The sequence below is a fragment of the Oryzias latipes genome, chromosome 14 (genome assembly GCF_002234675.1).
Source record: "Oryzias latipes chromosome 14, ASM223467v1".
NCBI lineage: Eukaryota > Metazoa > Chordata > Actinopteri > Beloniformes > Adrianichthyidae > Oryzias > Oryzias latipes.
Genome location: NC_019872.2, coordinates 14768311 through 14785944, shown reverse-complemented (window position 1 = coordinate 14785944; position 17634 = coordinate 14768311). Strand labels below are relative to the sequence as shown.

The following is a 17634-nucleotide window of genomic DNA, read 5'->3' as shown; positions in this document are numbered from 1 at the left end:
AAATGTTGTTGTAGAACACTTTAGTTAAATATCCTGTGGTACAAACAAATGTCAGACATTTAAATTTAGGATAAAATTACATCAAAATATTTGTCAAATGTGGAAACATCCAGGTTAACATTGTGAATACTCAAATGAAGTAAGCTGTAAGTCTTGAAGAGCACTAAATGAAATGGATAAAAAAAAAAAACAATGTATTAGAAAAATAGTAGGAACTCATTTTCTCTTAAGTATTAATTAAACAATTGTGCACTGCTTTTCTTTAACTGCAAATAAAGCCAAATTGTTAAATAAAAACACATATTTACCAAAGATATCTTTTCATATCCCTGTTTTTTAATGTAATGTTTTCTATTAATCTGTTTCAACCAGTTTAAAAAGACACATTTTACCTAATTAACTGATTTATTAATCAGAAAATAGAAGCAGTACAAACACATTCACAGACATGAGGCTGTAAAACTTCAATTTAATATTGGATCCACATTTACATTCAAATAAAAAATGTATTAAAGTACGGTGGCCCCGAAAGGTCACAACACAACTTAATAACTTACCACACAACACATTAGTAAAGGGTGGATGAAAGAATTTCCAGGATGTCATGCGGCCTCTACCGCTCTCTTGCGTCCAAATGATTTACTACACTTATGACGTCAACGGAAATAAATACCAGCAACATGTTTTTTTAACTGCTAAACATAAACTACCTGATTGTAAAAAAAAAATTCTAAGCAACACTTGATTGGTCACTTATTTTTATTTTATTTCTTTTTTGCTGTTTGTAATAAACACTTGAAAGCCTTTCAAACAGATGATAGGGAAGAGCAAATACTTCTTTGTTGCATGTCCTTTTTGATGGTCGTCAAATTTACCATAATGTGTGGATGGCATATTTCGCACAGGGTTCTATATAAATTACATGCTGAGAACCTTTGAGTGTTGAGAAAGCAGACATCTGGCTGTAGACTGATTGCAGCGTTTAATGTTTGATCCAGCACTTGCTGACATCTACAAGGTCAGTCAGACAGATGAATCTTTCCCAGACGATTCTGTTAAAATTGGTGAGAAGCGTGCGTCTGCGCTCTCTTGTGCACTGAAATGGCTCAAAAATGACTGATACAGTTCTTAGCTGACACATGACATGTGATTGGGTGTTAAGAAACACAAAATAATCTTTTATTAGGGTCTTTTCATCTGTGAAATCACACTGCACACTTTCAATTTTGAAACCTGTCTAAAAAACTGCATATTTATTAAAGATGTTAATTTGCTCAGATGTTAACTTAAGGTGTCTGATGTCTTGCTGAGCATTCCCAGCAGCAGTGCTCCGTGCAGCAGTATGTGGGTTAAACTAAACCCAGGGGGCCACGCGGCTGCAGAAGATAGACAGTCGAGAAGAAGTGGGTTATGCTTTTTTGGGTTAATGTGTAATTTTGGTGGAGCCAGTCATGACAGAGAACTGCTAGAAGGGTAATGTGTAGCACAGGTGTTGCTTTTCACTCCATTTATTCGCTTTACCAGAGCTGAAGAGACTTGTACTTGAGGAGCGGCTGAGCAGAATAAAACGCCAGGTTTGTCTTTTTTTTCTTTTAAAGGGAAATACAGCATTTGTGATTTGTGACTCTCTTTTTTTTTCCTTGACAGGCAAGTTGATTCAGGTTTGTCACTGTCCCCCAGGCTCAGTAACTGGAATCTGTCCCTGCAGAGTGAAAGTGTGCAGGGCCTGGCTGGTTACTGCACCCAGGGGCCAGGCTTCTCTACACAGACTATACTGTCTTCAATGCAGACTTGTTCAGGATTCATAGAACAATTTTACATATCTGTCTTTTGTTCAGATGAAAAAGGCAATATTTAGCTCAAATATAGCCTGAACCTAAATATTCTTTGACTTAAATTTGGCACATTTTTGGTCTTGATCAGTAGAGTTCACTCTGAATTAAAATATCTGCCAATTTGACTCTGAGTTTTATGTATGCTGCAGAAGTCTTCATTCTTCTTACCAGCACTGTCATTGAAGGACAAGTGGACCCCAGGTCTATCTTTAACCTCCATAGCAACAGCTTCGGGAAATTAAACGTCATTGACTAGATTCTGTGCAGGTTTTGTTGGGACATATTTGTGGCAAAAAAAAAAAGAAATTCACACATAAATTGCGTCACAACCTGTTTTTTTCTTGTTGATAATTTGACCAAAAAAAAGATTTTTCTTCTTTTTAAGTTGATTAAAACCTGTCAAAACAAATTAAAGGCTATCTCGAGATTTTTATCAAATAGTCAGAGCTGAGCAGTACATCACTTTGACCACTAGATGGTGAGAGATGACAAAATGTAGCTACACTGAAATCCATCAGTTTTCTGGTATGCTAGTGGGGAATTTAGCAGATGGGCCTCAAAATTTATTGGAAAGCATCAACAGGGTCTTCAAGGAGACACGTCACATGTTTACATCACCCAGCTAATGAGGTGGAGAATTAGTGGTTGGGTGGAGGGCCTGGCTTTCAAGCACGCTTACAATGTCTTTATTTAAATTTTAAAAAATGAACCAAATTAATGAGTTACAGGGTTTAAGACATTTAATAATAATGAAAAGTGATGAATGTGCATATGTTTTGCAAAAATAATTATAAAAAGAAAGTTCTGTATTAATTAGAGTTTAGCAAGATAAGGAACAAAACCCTGTCCTGCTCATGTGACGTGTGGGACATTCTGGTGGGACACTTGATAAGTCTGTCAGTACTATAAGAAGACAAACATGTTTGAAATGGCCTTGGGTGAGGGTTGATGGTATGGTGTAATAATACGAGTTTGCGGTTCTGGAAGTGGTTGGTTTTGCCGTAAATCTCCTCCACAGCTGCAGCGATCTCACACTGCTGCAGCCGTGGGAAATGTTTGTCCCCGTCTGTGGATTCCTTAACCAGCTGCAGCAGTTTCAGGTCTCACTGGGACAAACAGGCCAAAGAACAGGGAAACTCCTCCAGCCAGCTCAGGCGTAGCAACACCTACTTCTTTTTACACAAGTACTCACCAAAATAAGGAGCAATTGTTCAAACTTTCACGACAAAGTGCATCAATTTAAAGTTTTATTTAGTGCTGAATTTTATATTTTCTTTGTTGAACGACTTTAAAGTTACTAAACTGCATGACTTTATTAAAAAAAACATAAATAACTGGTTATTGAGTTACAGTCATTTTTTATAGTTTAAAACGTTTCTTTCCCTTCATGTCAAATAGTTAAAAACTTTGAATTTTTAGAATTAACCTGTATTGCAAATTTAGTTCAATAACTTTTTTGCAAGTAATTTTTCCTTTTTAAAATAATTAAACATTTTTTTTTTCTTTGTTTTTTTTCGTGTTAAATTTTCATACCAGAAATATTTAAGGTCTTCACTCGCTTGAATGATTCAGTGGGATATTTGGGTAAATAGATGATCTTATTGAATGATTCTTCTTTTAACATCACTAAAAACACACTTAGAGGTTCCTTTAAAGCATGAACTAAAAAAAGTCAAATTTTCCCACCTCAAAGGAAACAGGTTTTCTTCCTTAAAGGTGGAATAACTTTGGTGCAAAATGTTCAAATATGGAATTTTCAAAAATTGTGTTTGATGACCACAACAAACATCTGTGTTCTTAGAGAATTACAGCAAATCTCGAAGAGCCTGACATCCCAGTCCTAACAGGGAGATCTGGAGGTGGTCTCATCATAGTCTGGGCTGCTCTGATCCAGCAGCATCACTTGGAAAGAGCAAAATATTACAAAAAGACTGAAAGAATGATCAAAAAATAAAAAAATACACTCAAACTGTTTTTCAAGTAAACAACAAAGACGTGAAAAAGGAGTGAAGCACAACCCCAGTCTTGTAAAATATAAGTGCCACGAATGTTGAAAGAGAGAAGCGCTGACCAGGAGATGCATGTGGAGGGCTGATCTAGTGGAAGCAGTTAAGGGTTAGCATCAGAGGGAAGGGAAAGGTTAAATTCCTAAAAAAGATTTCCACAACTTCATTTTTAGGAGATACATCAAAAAACGAAAGAAAATAACTCACACTCAGATGCAGTAAGTGACCACTATACTGTTATTTTAACCCATGTAGAACAACCTGTGTGAGATTTATTTTAAAACGATGTGTACTGCATATAATATTTTGTTTTGGGTTCTACATTGTGATACGTTTCAAACCCCTGGTGATTTAGTGCTCTTTAGGGATGCCACAATCCTTGAATTTAATCTGAATCATGGGAAATGTGAATGGTTGCATTTCAGTGTTCAGGTTTTATTTTTAAAGGTTATTATTGACACAAAAATCTGGGATTTGATTACTTCATCCAAAATCCATTTTTAAGTTTGACAGCTTCATTTTGTCTATTTTATGTTAATTTGGTGTAAATAAATCTTTAAAAAAAAAACTATTTTACAGGTGTCTGTAATGACCCGGTTTCCAACCACTTTAACTTAGAGGAAAAATAAAAATGACAATGATCAAGCACAAAAAACAGACTTTTGTTAATGTTTTGTGCAAAGCACCAGCACGAGGCTTTATTGGCTCTTTCCACAGGCTAAAGTGTTTTTCTAGGAGGTTTTGGTTCTTTTGAATAAGGATTTGTCTTTTTCAGCGCTAAAAGAAATTTTAATTTTGCAACCGAAGGTTTTAAAAATACAACATGTAAGCAATGCAAATGACAACTTTTCATGCTCCCACAGGTGTCTTTATTCTGTAGAAATTCTTTGTACACATTTACATTTTCATGAGACAAACTAGTTGGATTTTTCCAACATATCTACACACTGGATAGCATTTATATCAAACTGTGCTAATTTCAACTCGCTAGATGTCTTTTTTAGCTAAAATAGAGAGTAGTTGATGTTTTCTATAGCCATAAAATGGAAAATAGTGCCATAAATACAGCAGCAACAAGCTAATAGTTGTGAACATCTATAAAAAGAATAAAAAAGGAAATGTGGAGAAGTCCTGTGAATTATTCAGCCTCTGCTCATTCAGGTCTGTGCTCTCCCTCTAACAATAACATCCACGTGAGAGGAAAGATCCAGCAGCAGCCCATCCAGAAAACTCTCTGTGCTTCGCTGTTGTTTCCACCTCCCTCCATTATCAGCGAGCCTGACGGGTGTGTGTGTATGTGTGTGTGTGGTGGAGTTAGTGGGGGGGTTGCTCACACTGTTTAGGTCTAAATAAGGCCTTGACCACTGGTCTAAAAATAAGGAGGAGGAAAGCTGTGTGCTCCGGCACACACGTGCAGAGTGAGCCTCTGAGTGTTTATGCACTTCCAGCAGCAGTGTCACGTTTCAATACATCGAATCCTCATACAGGTCCGTCCGCAGGCAGAACAGGATGCCCCCGCCCAGCATGAAGATGGTGGCTCCCCAGCCCAGCCCGTACCCCCAGTTGAACTCGTGATAGGTCTGCAGAACTGTTCCATCAATGAACTTGATGGGGTAGAGGACCAGGGCGCAGGCCTGCAGAACCACTGGAACAGAAAGAGGAAAAGTTTTTTTCAGTTTTTGAAAAGGACCATGCAACCATGTGACAAAAATGGTTATCAGGAGCACACGTCAACATCTTCACCTTATATGAAGTGAGTCAGGCTTTGGGTGAAAGTGTTGGTGCGCAGCTGCCATCTCCAGGCAGTGCGGACTTCCTGATGATCTAAGCAAATAATTTTCCATCTAAAGCTCACTCAGCGTCAACATTTTGCAGATTCAGGACATGGACTTTAAAACTCTTTTTGTAGGTGACGTCATTTTTGAAGGAATTTGCCTTTTTCTGCTGCTTAAATGAAGAAAAACTTCAAATATCTAAAAAAAACCTTTTGGATCTAGCCTTTTGTTTGAAGCTCATTTCTGCTATTAAAATCTATGAGTACATATATGTTCTTCTTTCAGGTCTTTTGTTTTTCTTTTCAATGTACTTTTACTTTTTATTTTTGTTTGGCTGAAATAAAAGTGAAAGTTCCAAACGCTTCAAAATAAATCTGCTCTATGAATGATTCTTAAACTCAGCAAACTCTAAGCTGGAAAGACAATTTCAACATCAAACCTTTGATTGTTTAAAAGTACACATTTTTTATTAGGCTGGTATAAAGTATATTTTGAAAATGTGAATTTAATGATAATACAACAGTTTCTAGTTAGTTGAATATTGAAATAGATGATAGCTTGTAGTTTTATTACACATTTTCAGCTTTTATTTAAACTTTATCAATATATTTTTTACAAGGATGCCTTTAATAAAGCTAATTAAATAGACAATTAAACTTGACAGATGTTGACATTAGCGTGGATTCTTCAGCATGAATTCACTTCTTTCTTTTGTTTTTGGCTCATTTGGCAGCTGCTTGTAAGTTTTTAGCCCTTCATCCTATAGGACTCAGTTAAAAAATCCTTTTAGCAAAACTTTTGACATTTTTAGTCAACAGTTTGAGCTGTCAGCATTTACACGCCTGTTGTCAAAGTAAAATGTTCTTTTGAAAGCTGTAATACTGATGATGGTGTGTTACTTATTCTGTGTTAGCCAAATATCGTCAGAAAGGTTCATTTAAGGACAGGAAGTGAGGCACGCTAAGTCTAAATAATTTTCTTTTTTTAAAAGTGAAAATCAATTCTTAAAGCAAGGAGTCCCCCCCCCCCCCCCCCAAAATAAATAAATAAATTTGAATTTTTTTGAATTTCCCCTTGTGGGATTAATAAAGTATATTTGAATTGAATGGAATAAAATAGCGTTTGAATTTAGAAAATTGAAAAAAAAAAGACATTTCTGTTCCTCCTTTAACATCTTCTGTCAAAGAGCAAACACTGGACCAGCCTTTTTTTAAATGAACCAGGACAATCAAATCTCACTGTTATTTATTTGTGGTAACAGTAAAGCCATGATAGACAGTTTTAATTAAAGCTGAGAAGCATCAAAAACACCAAACTAATTCTGCATGGTGCAGCTGTAAGTGTATTAGAAGTCCTCCTCCACACATGGTTAGCCTAAATCTAGAGTGCTGTGCTATCTATTTGCTGTTCCATCATTTATGAAGCTGCAGCAAAAGGTGCAAATGCAAAACCCCCCCCCCCACTTTGCTGTTTCTCTTTGGTCTCTTTGACCCACAGCATTTCTCCAACAAGGTGGAGAAGAAGATGAAAGAGGTGAGATGCCTTTCCACATCAGACCGTGTGAGCTCAGACTGCTTCACTTACAGGAGAACCTGATCCCTCACTGCTTTCAGGTGGTCAGACTGGCTGCAACTGAGACACACAGATCCATGCAGTGTTTTCCAGAGGGAACCTTAGACCTACTTCCTGATCTAAATCTGGTTAAAGGAGTTTTTTATTTGTTGCACTCAGGATAATTAGTTATTTTAAAGAATCCATTATAGAAAAAAACAGTTAAAGATGTCTCAGTATTGTAATGAAAATGAAGAAAAACAATAAGAAACTGCCTCAGTTTTCATTAGATACAGGCTGAGGTAAACACAATATCCTGACAGCCTGGAGCAGCTCATCTTTGTTCAAAAGTGATATAAAATCAGACATATTTCAAATACCTAACCCTCATTCCCTCATTATGTGTCATTTTCCTTTCACAGCGGTCAGAACCTCTGGAGATATGATCAAAGGCGTGCTGCAGAACAGCCCGCATGGCCGCCGCGTCAGTTCCACTTCATGCCATCTAGGTGACTCTTGAGGAAAGGCTTTTGTGTCGATGCGGCTACACCCTTCCTGGCTGCAGGACGGAGCGGTGGGGGCGTAGCGGGGGCCGGTGGGAGGCTGAGACTTCGTTTGATGGGGGCCAGGCTGAGCTCGCTGCTCACTGAGGTCACATTTCTGGACGAAAAAATAAATACCATCCAATCACGTTCCCCCTTTGCCAAGAGGCATTTAGCAGAGCAGCGACAGCGCTGCTGCTCTGTGCAGGGCCGCTCGTCTGAGTGCAATGCCCGTTTTTCAAGGCTCTTAAAGCAATTACGCGCAGAAAAATAGCAGCATTCTCAGGCTTTGCAGGAAATGACTGCAGTTTTTATCTCTGCAATTAAACAAAACAAAAAAGAAAACCTAAAATTCCTCCAAAATGTCTTTAAATAAAAGGCTAATGTTTATAAACGGACACAAACTATTTATGTCTACAGTTCACTCTGCAGATAACATGCACATTTTCAGGTCCTGAACACTGTGTGAAGGAAAAGCAACACAACAGACACATTTAGAACAACATTCAATATTTTGGCTTTGACGGTTATGACTTGAAAGAATGTGCAATATTTTGATCCACAGGTCAGATGTTGACATTTTGAATTAAAGATTCCGTCTAAATTCCTTCTGTAAACCAACGCCTGAAGACTCTTGTGAAGCCTGTCTGCAGGAAACAAAGTGTTGAGTCAAACTGTGGCAGAAGTTGTGTTTTTCTTCACTACTATGCCACGGTCACGCCACGCATGTGTCGCACGTTTTAGAACACCTTAGCTGAGTCTCTGATTGGTCAAAGCTGGAGCTGGTTTAACTTTCACTGCGCGTATGATGGTGGCATGTTTTGAAACGTAGAAACCGAAAACGGACTTAAAAAGTGAGAGTTTTGAACGCGAGCGTTTCCATGGACTTTTGCTTGAACGTGAATTGAACGTAGCATTACAGAGACAGCAGCAAAGCCATGCATGAATAATGACTGCATCCCTATGGAACAAGGAAGAATGCTTCTCAGCTATTTGCCTTCATGATTCTGTATTATTGCAAAGTCGTTCCTCTTCTGCATCAAACTTTGGTTCCTCCCCTTGTGGTGTTTTGGAATGTTTTCTATGAGACATTCCAAAGCTGAAATCCAGTTATGGGACCAATCTGGGCGAGAATTCTGTGGTCTGTTTTTTCCCTCGCTCCTTCAATGACTTCACTTTGGGAAGCTTGCATTTTCTGCGGACAGCTTGTCTTGGCTCTAAAGGCAGCAGATTCCATGCCGCAGAAACAAACCATGAACTCATCTTGTTTTTCTTTCAGCAGTTTCTCATTTTAATGGCGAACAAAAACAGGTCACTGCATGGAAACCTTTGTGGTCAATGCAAATAGGTCGATCCATTTCCACATGTGCCAGCTGATAGACATTACACAGGGAAGAATGTGTGGACGTACCTGCAGTGAACAGGAACACAGCCACGATGCGATACTGCTGCCTCTGCCGTCCCCTGCAAAAGGAAATGACGGCCACCAAAAAGGCCACCAGAGTTGCAACGGCGCCGACCCCAAGCAGTACCAAGGTGGCGATCTGCCAGTCTGCGAAACAAAAGAGCGAGCGGGTCAGAAAAACGCGGTGGCACGTGACAAAACGACATCAAACAGGACAGGAGAGTGGATCGACTGGAGAAAAAGCTGATCGTCTAGAGAGAGGAAAGCAGGACACATAGGATCCACTAACTTCAGTCATATAATAATCATTTACTAGATTATTAGTATATTAAAGGAAGAAGTACAAATTTGAATAAAAAGTACATTTCTTAAAGACCCACTCCCATAGAAATTGTGTTTTGGGTGTTTTTTTTTTACATGTTCTTGAGGTCTTTTTTTGCTGACAGTGAAGATATGCAAAGAAAACAAAGATTTTGAGTGTTTTTTAAATCAAATTGCTGTGAATCAGGAGCAGTAGTACAAATATTTCCAAAAGAGCTTGCTTGTGACAGAAAATGATCCCAAGCACCCTGCTCTGCTCCATTCTGATGCATCCGCTTGCAGACAAATAGATCCATGTACGCCCGAGCTGGCATCTGGCTCAAAACTGTACGGCTGGATGGTGGCGGCATTGCTCGCCATTTTCGTTGCACCGGTAATGTCATGCAAATGAGTGGGAGAGCATGTAAACAGAGAGCTCTCAGCAACGGGAAGGGAAAGGGGTGTCGGGATTGCTAAACACCAGCAGCCCCACCCACAACTCAAGAGGTGATTTTCCACTGAACTACTGCCTCTCTACAGAAACTATCTCCTAGAAAACAACACAAGTTTTTTAATTTGGGCTAAAAATGTCAAAATCGTGGTTAAAAGACCACTGGAAACACTTTTATAATAACTCAAAAGAACATTTGTTAAGTGTAATTTGTCGTTTACACTCATCTGAATAGCTTTTTTCCTTTTTCAACAACAAATCCAAAGAAATAAGGATTTGGCTTTTTTATTCTTAAAATACAAGGCAGGAACATAGGTTTGAGAATAGGGACTCTTAACGTTGGCACAATGACAGGGAAAGGCAGAGAGCTGGCAGACATGATGGAGAGAAGGAAGGTAGATGTACTGTGTGTGCAGGAGACAAGGTGGAAGGGCAGCAAGGCACGTAGTATTGGAGGAGGATACAAACTGTTCTATCATGGTGTTGATAGGAAGAGAAACGGGGTAGGTGTGATTCTGAAGGGGGAGTTTGTAAACAGTGTTCTAGAGGTGAAAAGAGTCTCAGACAGGATGATGAGTCTAAAGTTAGAAATTGAAGGGGTGATGGTGAATGTAGTCAGTGGGTATGCGCCACAGGTTGGCTGTGAGTTAGAAGTGAAGGAGAGATTCTGGAGTGAGTTGGATGAGGTCATAGAGGGTATCCCCAGAGGAGAGAGAGTTGTTATTGGAGCAGACTTTAATGGGCATGTTGGTGAGGGCAACAGAGGTGATGAGGAGGTGATGGGCAGGTTTGGTGTGAAGGAAAGGAATCTGGAGGGACAGATGGTGGTGGACTTTGCGAAGAGGATGGAAATGGCTGTAGTCAACACTTACTTCCAGAAGAGAGAGGAACATAGAGTGACATACAGAAGTGGAGGTAGGAGTACTCAGGTGGACTACATCCTATGTAGACGAGGTCATTTGAGAGAGGTTAATGACTGCAAAGTGGTGGTAGGAGAGAGTGTAGCCAAACAGCACCGCATGGTGGTGTGTAAGATGACTCTGGAGGTCAGGAAGAAGAAGAGAGGGAAAACAGAAAAGAAGACCAAGTGGTGGAAGCTACAGAATGAAGAAACTTGTGAGGAATTTAGGCAGAAGTTGAGGCAGGTCCTGGGTGGTCAGGATGAGCTTCCAGAGGACTGGGAAACTACAGCAGAGATTATCAGGGAAACAGGTAGGAAGGTGCTAGGTGTGTCATCTGGAAAGAGGAAAGACGGTAAAGAGACTTGGTGGTGGAATGAGGAAGTACAGGAATGCGTCCAGAGGAAGAGGTTGGCTAAAAGGAAGTGGGATGTAGAAAGGACTGAGGAAGGTAGACAGGAGTACAAGGAAGCGCAGCGTAGAGTGAAGAGAGAGGTGGCAAAGGCCAAACAGAAAGCTTACGATGAGCTATATGACAGGTTAGACACAAAGGAAGGAGAGAAGGACTTGTACAGGCTAGCCAGACAGAGAGACAGAGATGGGAAGGACGTGCAACAGATAAGGGTGATTAAGGACAGAGACGGAAAGGTGCTAACAACCCAGGAGAGTGTACAGAAAAGATGGAAGGAGTATTTTGAGGAGCTGATGAACGAGGAAAATGACAGGGAAAGAAGGGAGGAAGATGTGGTTGTTGTGGAGCAGGAAGTAGCAGAGATTGGAAAGGATGAGGTTAGGAAGGCTCTGAAAAGGATGAAGAGCGGAAAGGCCGTTGGTCCTGATGACGTACCTGTGGAGGTATGGAAGTGCTTAGGAGAGACAGCAGTGGAATTTCTAACGAGTTTTTTCAATAGGATTCTAGAGAGTGAGAAGATGCCTGAGGAATGGAGGAGAAGCGTTCTGGTTCCGATCTTTAAGAACAAGGGTGACACGCAGAACTGCAGCAACTATAGAGGAATAAAGTTGATGAGCCACACAATGAAGCTGTGGGAAAGAGTAGTGGAAGCCAGGCTTAGGAAAGAGGTGGAGATTTGTGAGCAGCAGTATGGTTTCATGCCCCGTAAGAGCACCACTGATGCCATTTTTGCTTTGAGAATGTTGATGGAAAAGTACAGAGAAGGTCAGAAGGAGCTGCATTGTGTGTTCGTAGATTTAGAGAAGGCGTATGACAGGGTGCCGAGGGAGGAGCTGTGGTACTGTATGAGGTCGTCTGGAGTGGCAGAGAAGTATGTCAGAGTAGTTCAGGACATGTATGAGAGAAGTATGACGGTGGTGAGATGTGCTGTAGGTCAGACAGATGAGTTCAAGGTGGAGGTGGGACTACACCAAGGATCAGCTTTGAGTCCTTTTTTGTTTGCTATGCTGATGGACAGGCTGACAGACGAGGTAAGACAGGAATCTCCCTGGACAATGATGTTTGCGGATGACATCGTAATTTGCAGTGAGAGTAGAGAGCAGGTGGAGGAACAGCTAGAGAGGTGGAGGTTTGCTCTGGAAAGAAGAGGCATGAAGGTCAGTCGTAGTAAGACAGAATACATGTGTCTGAACGAGAGGGATCAAGGTAGAAGCGTTAGGTTACAGGGGGCTGAGGTGAAGAAGGTGCAGGAGTTTAAGTACTTGGGGTCAACAGTTCAGTGTGATGGGGAGTGTGGAAAAGAGGTGAAGAGGCGAGTGCAGGCAGGTTGGAGCGGGTGGAGGAAAGTGTCAGGAGTGTTGTGTGACAGAAGAGTGTCAGCAAGACTCAAAGGAAAGGTGTACAAGACAGTGGTGAGACCAGCTCTGCTCTATGGGTTAGAGACGGTAGCAGTGAGACAGAGACAAGAGGCTGAGATGGAGGTAGCGGAGATGAAGATGTTGAGGTTCTCCTTAGGAGTGACCAGGTTAGACAGGATAAGGAACGAGTACATCAGAGGGACGGCTCATGTTGCCTGTGTTAGCGACAAAGTCAGAGAAGCCAGACTGAGATGGTTTGGACATGTTCAGAGGAGGGATAGTGGATATATTGGTAGAAGGATGTTGGAGATGGAGCTGCCTGGCAGGAGGGCAAGAGGACGGCCAAAGAGGAGATACATGGATGTCTTGACAGAGGACATGAAGTTGGCTAATGTTAGGGTAGAAGATGTTCATGATAGAGTGAGGTGGAAAAGGATGATTCGCTGTGGCGACCCCTGATGGGAAAAGCCGAAAGAGAAAGAAGATTCTTAAAATACACAGCAATGTTTATGTTGATGAAGCCCATGAGTTTCAACAGATTGAAAAGCAATATGTAGAAAGCCAGAAGTCGCCCACATTTATTTTGACGTCAGTAAGATGACTGGAACTGGCCTTAAGTTTTTTTCTAAAGTTATCAAACTCACACATGAATGGAAGCTTAATGAGCCAAGTTTTAATCCAACAAAAGCGTTTTAGAATCTGCCAGCTTAGCCTTTGTCAAAATGGGAAAGAATTACTTAAAAATGAAACCAAGCAGGTGACAGATCCTTGGAGTAGGACTCCACCACTCAGATCGGTTTAGTCTGAAGCCTTTCACAATAAAATCCCTGCCTGAATGACTCAAGACAATGAGAAACAAAACCCTCTGATCAGATGACACGGATCCACAAACAAAGCCGTGTGGCTACGGCGATCAAATGTTCGACAATGCAACCAACTAAAGATGGATGAAACCAAGGGAGTGTCTTTGGAGAAGGACTGCATGTTCTCAGGCCTTGTGTGTTAGAGTAATCAAAGTGTAAAGCTGTGCAAACACACACAAACAAAAGTTAGCGCAAACGTGCAACTACAAAAAAAAGATGCAAAAAACTGTTAAAAACTAAAGACGAAGACCTAGAACTGTCACACATAATCGCTGTGACAAAGATCCAGTTCTGTTCTTGTCCTTGCTTCTGCTAGTGTTCTTCTTGTGTGTTTGTGTGTGTGTACATGTGGGGATGCATGTGTGTGCTGGGGTCTTGAACTGTATGACAAAATATGGAGATGATTGGTGTGAAGAATGCATACGGTGAGCAGTGTCTTCTCAAATGCCTCTCCTGTGTGCAGGAAAAGCAGCGTGCATGCTGTGTGTGTGTGGGTGTGTGTGTGTGTGGGTGTGTGTGTGTGCACATCTTCTGCCTTGCATTAATATTTCTGTCAAGAAGAAAGCCTGCAAAGGAACGACAAGCTAAAAGGATGCACACAGCGACGTGGGTCACTCTAATCAAATACTAGAAAAAGCCTTAAGTATCCACTCAGAAGCCTTGTTTTGCTTTTTATTCCTCAGTGATGCGTGCAGAAAGAAAAAAAAACAGACATAACATACCTTAGTGTGAGTCTAAACAAACAAAGTAGAATTCCGCTGAGACGGAAGCAGCATATCTGGGCACAAATTTGTGGTGACAGTCTGTTTTTTGCCCTTCAAACATCAGCTTTGCTCAGAGAAGTATGTGTTTCCACTTTTTACTGCCAGACTTTTCCATCTCGTCTCTGCTACAGCGATCCCTTAAACGCTACATAAATTCATACAGGGATGGGTGATATATCAGTGACAGTATCGGCTGATATTTGCATAACTTGAGTTTGTGGATATCGGTACGATATTTAAAAAATCTGCAGATATTCTTTTGACTGGTTTCAGAAACTCTTACTTTTTTAAATGTATTCTTGTTCCTCATTGGAACGCTTATGCTTCCAGTCATAGTCAGTAATTGACTGTTTACAGGTAAATGCTATTTTTGATAGGGGTGCATGTTGTTCCCAGTAGATCCCTGACAATGGGGAGCTTATGGTTTACAGTAGGCCTGCACAAGAAATCGCACATATATAGTTATGGCGATATCAAGATGTGCAATATGCATATCGCAAAAGATGGCGAAAATTTGTATCTACACATTGTAACAACAGTGTTGAGATATGACTTTTTTTCTGTCACCAATGACCCAGACCCTCCCCATTGGTAACCCATCTACACCCGTCCTAGTAAGGCAGCGCATTTATTGCTGCAGCCTCAGTCAACTCTGAACTGTATATGTGTATCTGTTGTATGTCTGATCTTGTTCAGGTTGTACTGGAACTAATTTTGTATGTCGGTGTAAGCTGTGCATATGACAATAAATGAATTCTGATTCTGATTCTGAAATTGCAATAGAGGGTAACCTTAAAACAATCTTATGGCGCCTTGAAGTATGTAGCGAATCAATGCAATCAATTTATGGATTTGACCAATCAGATGGACGCCTTCACGTCGCTGACCAATCGGATCTCTCTTATGTCCGCCTCCTATGTAGACGAGGCTTGACTCTTATTTAAACTGTTGGAGTGAAATGGAAATTATGGTTTTTCTTTTTTTGCTATTTGTTCATGTGTCGCAAGTTCTATCGTCATCGCAATATTGATCACTACTATTGCATATCGCGAGTTTTCCTCATATTGTGAAACCCTGGTTTACAGTTATGTCCAATATTCTATAAATGAACTGAATGCTCACAAATTTATTTAAACGAAGGTTTTAAAGAGATACTTGTTCCTATGAGATCCGTTGTTGTATGTTTAGAAGGTCAAGTACAATGTGATTGTCCAGTTAAAGAAAAGTTGTGCATTTCTGATAAAGAAACATTTTTTCGGTCGGAAAAAAATAAGATCTGCCCATTCCTTCTGCTAGACCAGTTACCCTGACGGGATAAATAAGTCAAAATGTCCAATGAAAAGTTTTTTTTTAAACTTAGCTTCAATCTGCAGAGAGCGAATCAAGTGCTGAAAGAGAATGATTTTGTATTTTTATGGTTTAATCAGTACTAAGAGAAAGGTGATTTGTAATAAATTGTGCATTTACCCAGACTAAAATATTTGGGTGTGTACGCTTTAACTCGGTGTGATTTAGCCTTCAGCCAAAATGTCCCTGCCATCTTTAATCAAGTATAAATGCAATTCTATTTTCACACATGCCTGCAAACAACGTTCTAAGATAACAGGACTATCTATCATCTTCAGCATTTTCCAAGGCTGTTATTTATTATGTTCCCTCACCAGAAGGTTATTCTCTTCTTAGCTGAAACATCTACCGAAAAACAAACTTGAACTCCAGAAACTCTCGATGAGGAGGGAAATCTGTGGACTTATCAGTTATTTAGGTGCCTTTTCAGCAAACTGCACCTTTAACCTCCACACCCACCACTCTGATCCACTGTTGCTTTACTGAGCGCTGCACCCTGAAAGCCAGCGAGCCGCCTGCCATTCAACCCCACACATTCCACAGTAACACAGAGCGGTCAGTCCCCTCACAAGGCCGGATCCCACTGTGAAAGCATGAGTGTGACTGTGGAAAAGCTCACACACACACGTATATGTAAATGTGTTTAGTAGGATCTGTCATTTAAAAGACCCAATCTGATGAAAAATTTGTTTTCAACATGTTCTTGTAGCATTTTTCTGACATATATATATAAGGACAATTAAAGACAATTAAGCTTTAAATTGTATTTCTGAGTATTTCTTTATTTATATTATTGTTGTGAATCAGGAGCAGACAAAAAACTGCAGTTTGAAAAAATGGTATTAGTTACCGGTGCATAGAGAAAACAATGTGCGACCCACATGCTTCCTGCTCCGCTCCATCCACCTGCAGACATATAGATCCATGTACGTCTTTGTTTTGCTCATCTGAGCTGGGATCAGGCTCAAAATTGTACGGCTGGATAGCTCCGATATTGCTCACCATTTTTGATGCTCTGGTAATGTTAGACTGGGGTTGTGAGGCACAAAAGGTTAGCGGGAAAGAGTGTAAACAGAAGAATGATGGGAAATGGTAGCAGACTTACAGAGGCAAATTTCTAATGAACCACTGCTGCTTTCAGAAACTATGTCCTAGAAAAGGGCAGAGATTTGGGGATTTTGACTAAAAACAGCATCAATTTAACATTATTCAAAGGTGATCAGAGTGGGAAAGTTAATATTTTCTGTAATGTGGATCCTCTGTCCTGTAGGAGAAAATAGCACAAAGCACACAATCCCGACCTTGATGCTAAAGAGGCTAAGTGGGAAGTAAATAACTTTAAAAAAGTCACTTTATCAGTGGTATGAGACCATCTGATGCTGATCAACAAGCTGACTTGCTGTCTCTGTGGTGGTGGTGGTGAGGTATTATAGGCCTACAGGTACCAGCACAGTGCGTCACTCCTAACCCTTCCTTAAATTGTGGCATTAATATTAGAAAGATAGAAATGTTTTTAGCCTATAGCACATTTATGCAGCTGTAATCACAATGCTATAGATTTGTATGAAGAGAGTCCTTCTGTATTTAAAAAGCACTGATGTTTATACGCTTTGATCATGACGTTATTGCTTTAATTACACGGGTTCACCTGCCTGCTTTAATTAGGGGTTTCGTTCTAACTTTAGCTAACGCCCATTTATTAAACGTCCGTTTTTAACAGCGAGGAAACAAATGATGTTTCTATGCCAGCAGTTCTGAAAGTAAGAGCATCACCCCTTACCAGATGTGAGGGTGGAGAAGCAGCTCCACCGAGCCTCCTCCGCGGAGTTATCCGGCCCAGACTGGGAGCAGGACTCCCAAAGGGACAGGGAGAAGCGGTCCGCGGTGACCCACGAGTGGCTCAGCAGAGCGACCACGTCCAGGCAAAGAGCGAGGAAGACGCAGAGCAGCGCGATGAGCTTGAAGGGTCGAAACACGGACACTTCGTCCACAGACATCTTCTCCTCCTCACGCGCTCAATCTCTGCGGCGCGAGCTCACCCGACGTCCTCCTGCGTTTGCTTTCACCATAGCCGTCTGTGCTTTGTGTGCGCGCGAGGTTGTGCGCGAGAGCGTCAGGTTGGAAAG

General features: G+C 40.7%; 1 protein-coding gene across 1 annotated transcript; it reads right to left on the bottom strand.

Moving 5' to 3' along the window:
• Window positions 1-4687: 4687 nt before the first annotated feature.
• Window positions 4688-17634, bottom strand: LOC101163756 (transmembrane protein 47). Its single transcript, XM_004076348.4, has 3 exons — window positions 17289-17634; window positions 9121-9261; window positions 4688-5486 (listed from the first exon to the last, which is right to left on the bottom strand). Exons 1-3 carry the CDS (start codon window positions 17503-17505, stop codon window positions 5305-5307), a joined length of 540 nt encoding a protein of 179 aa, XP_004076396.1. The 5' UTR covers window positions 17506-17634; the 3' UTR covers window positions 4688-5304.

Coding starts and splice junctions, on each gene's coding strand:
- LOC101163756 (XM_004076348.4), bottom strand. CDS start 17,505: ATGTCTGTGGACGAAGTGTCCGTGTTTCGACCCTTCAAGCTCATCGCG. Junction 9,262..17,288: donor CTTCTCCACCCTCACATCTG/GTAAGGGGTGAT, acceptor TTTGTTTCGCAG/ACTGGCAGATCGCCACCTTG. Junction 5,487..9,120: donor TGTGTTCCTGTTCACTGCAG/GTACGTCCACAC, acceptor TTTCTGTTCCAG/TGGTTCTGCAGGCCTGCGCC.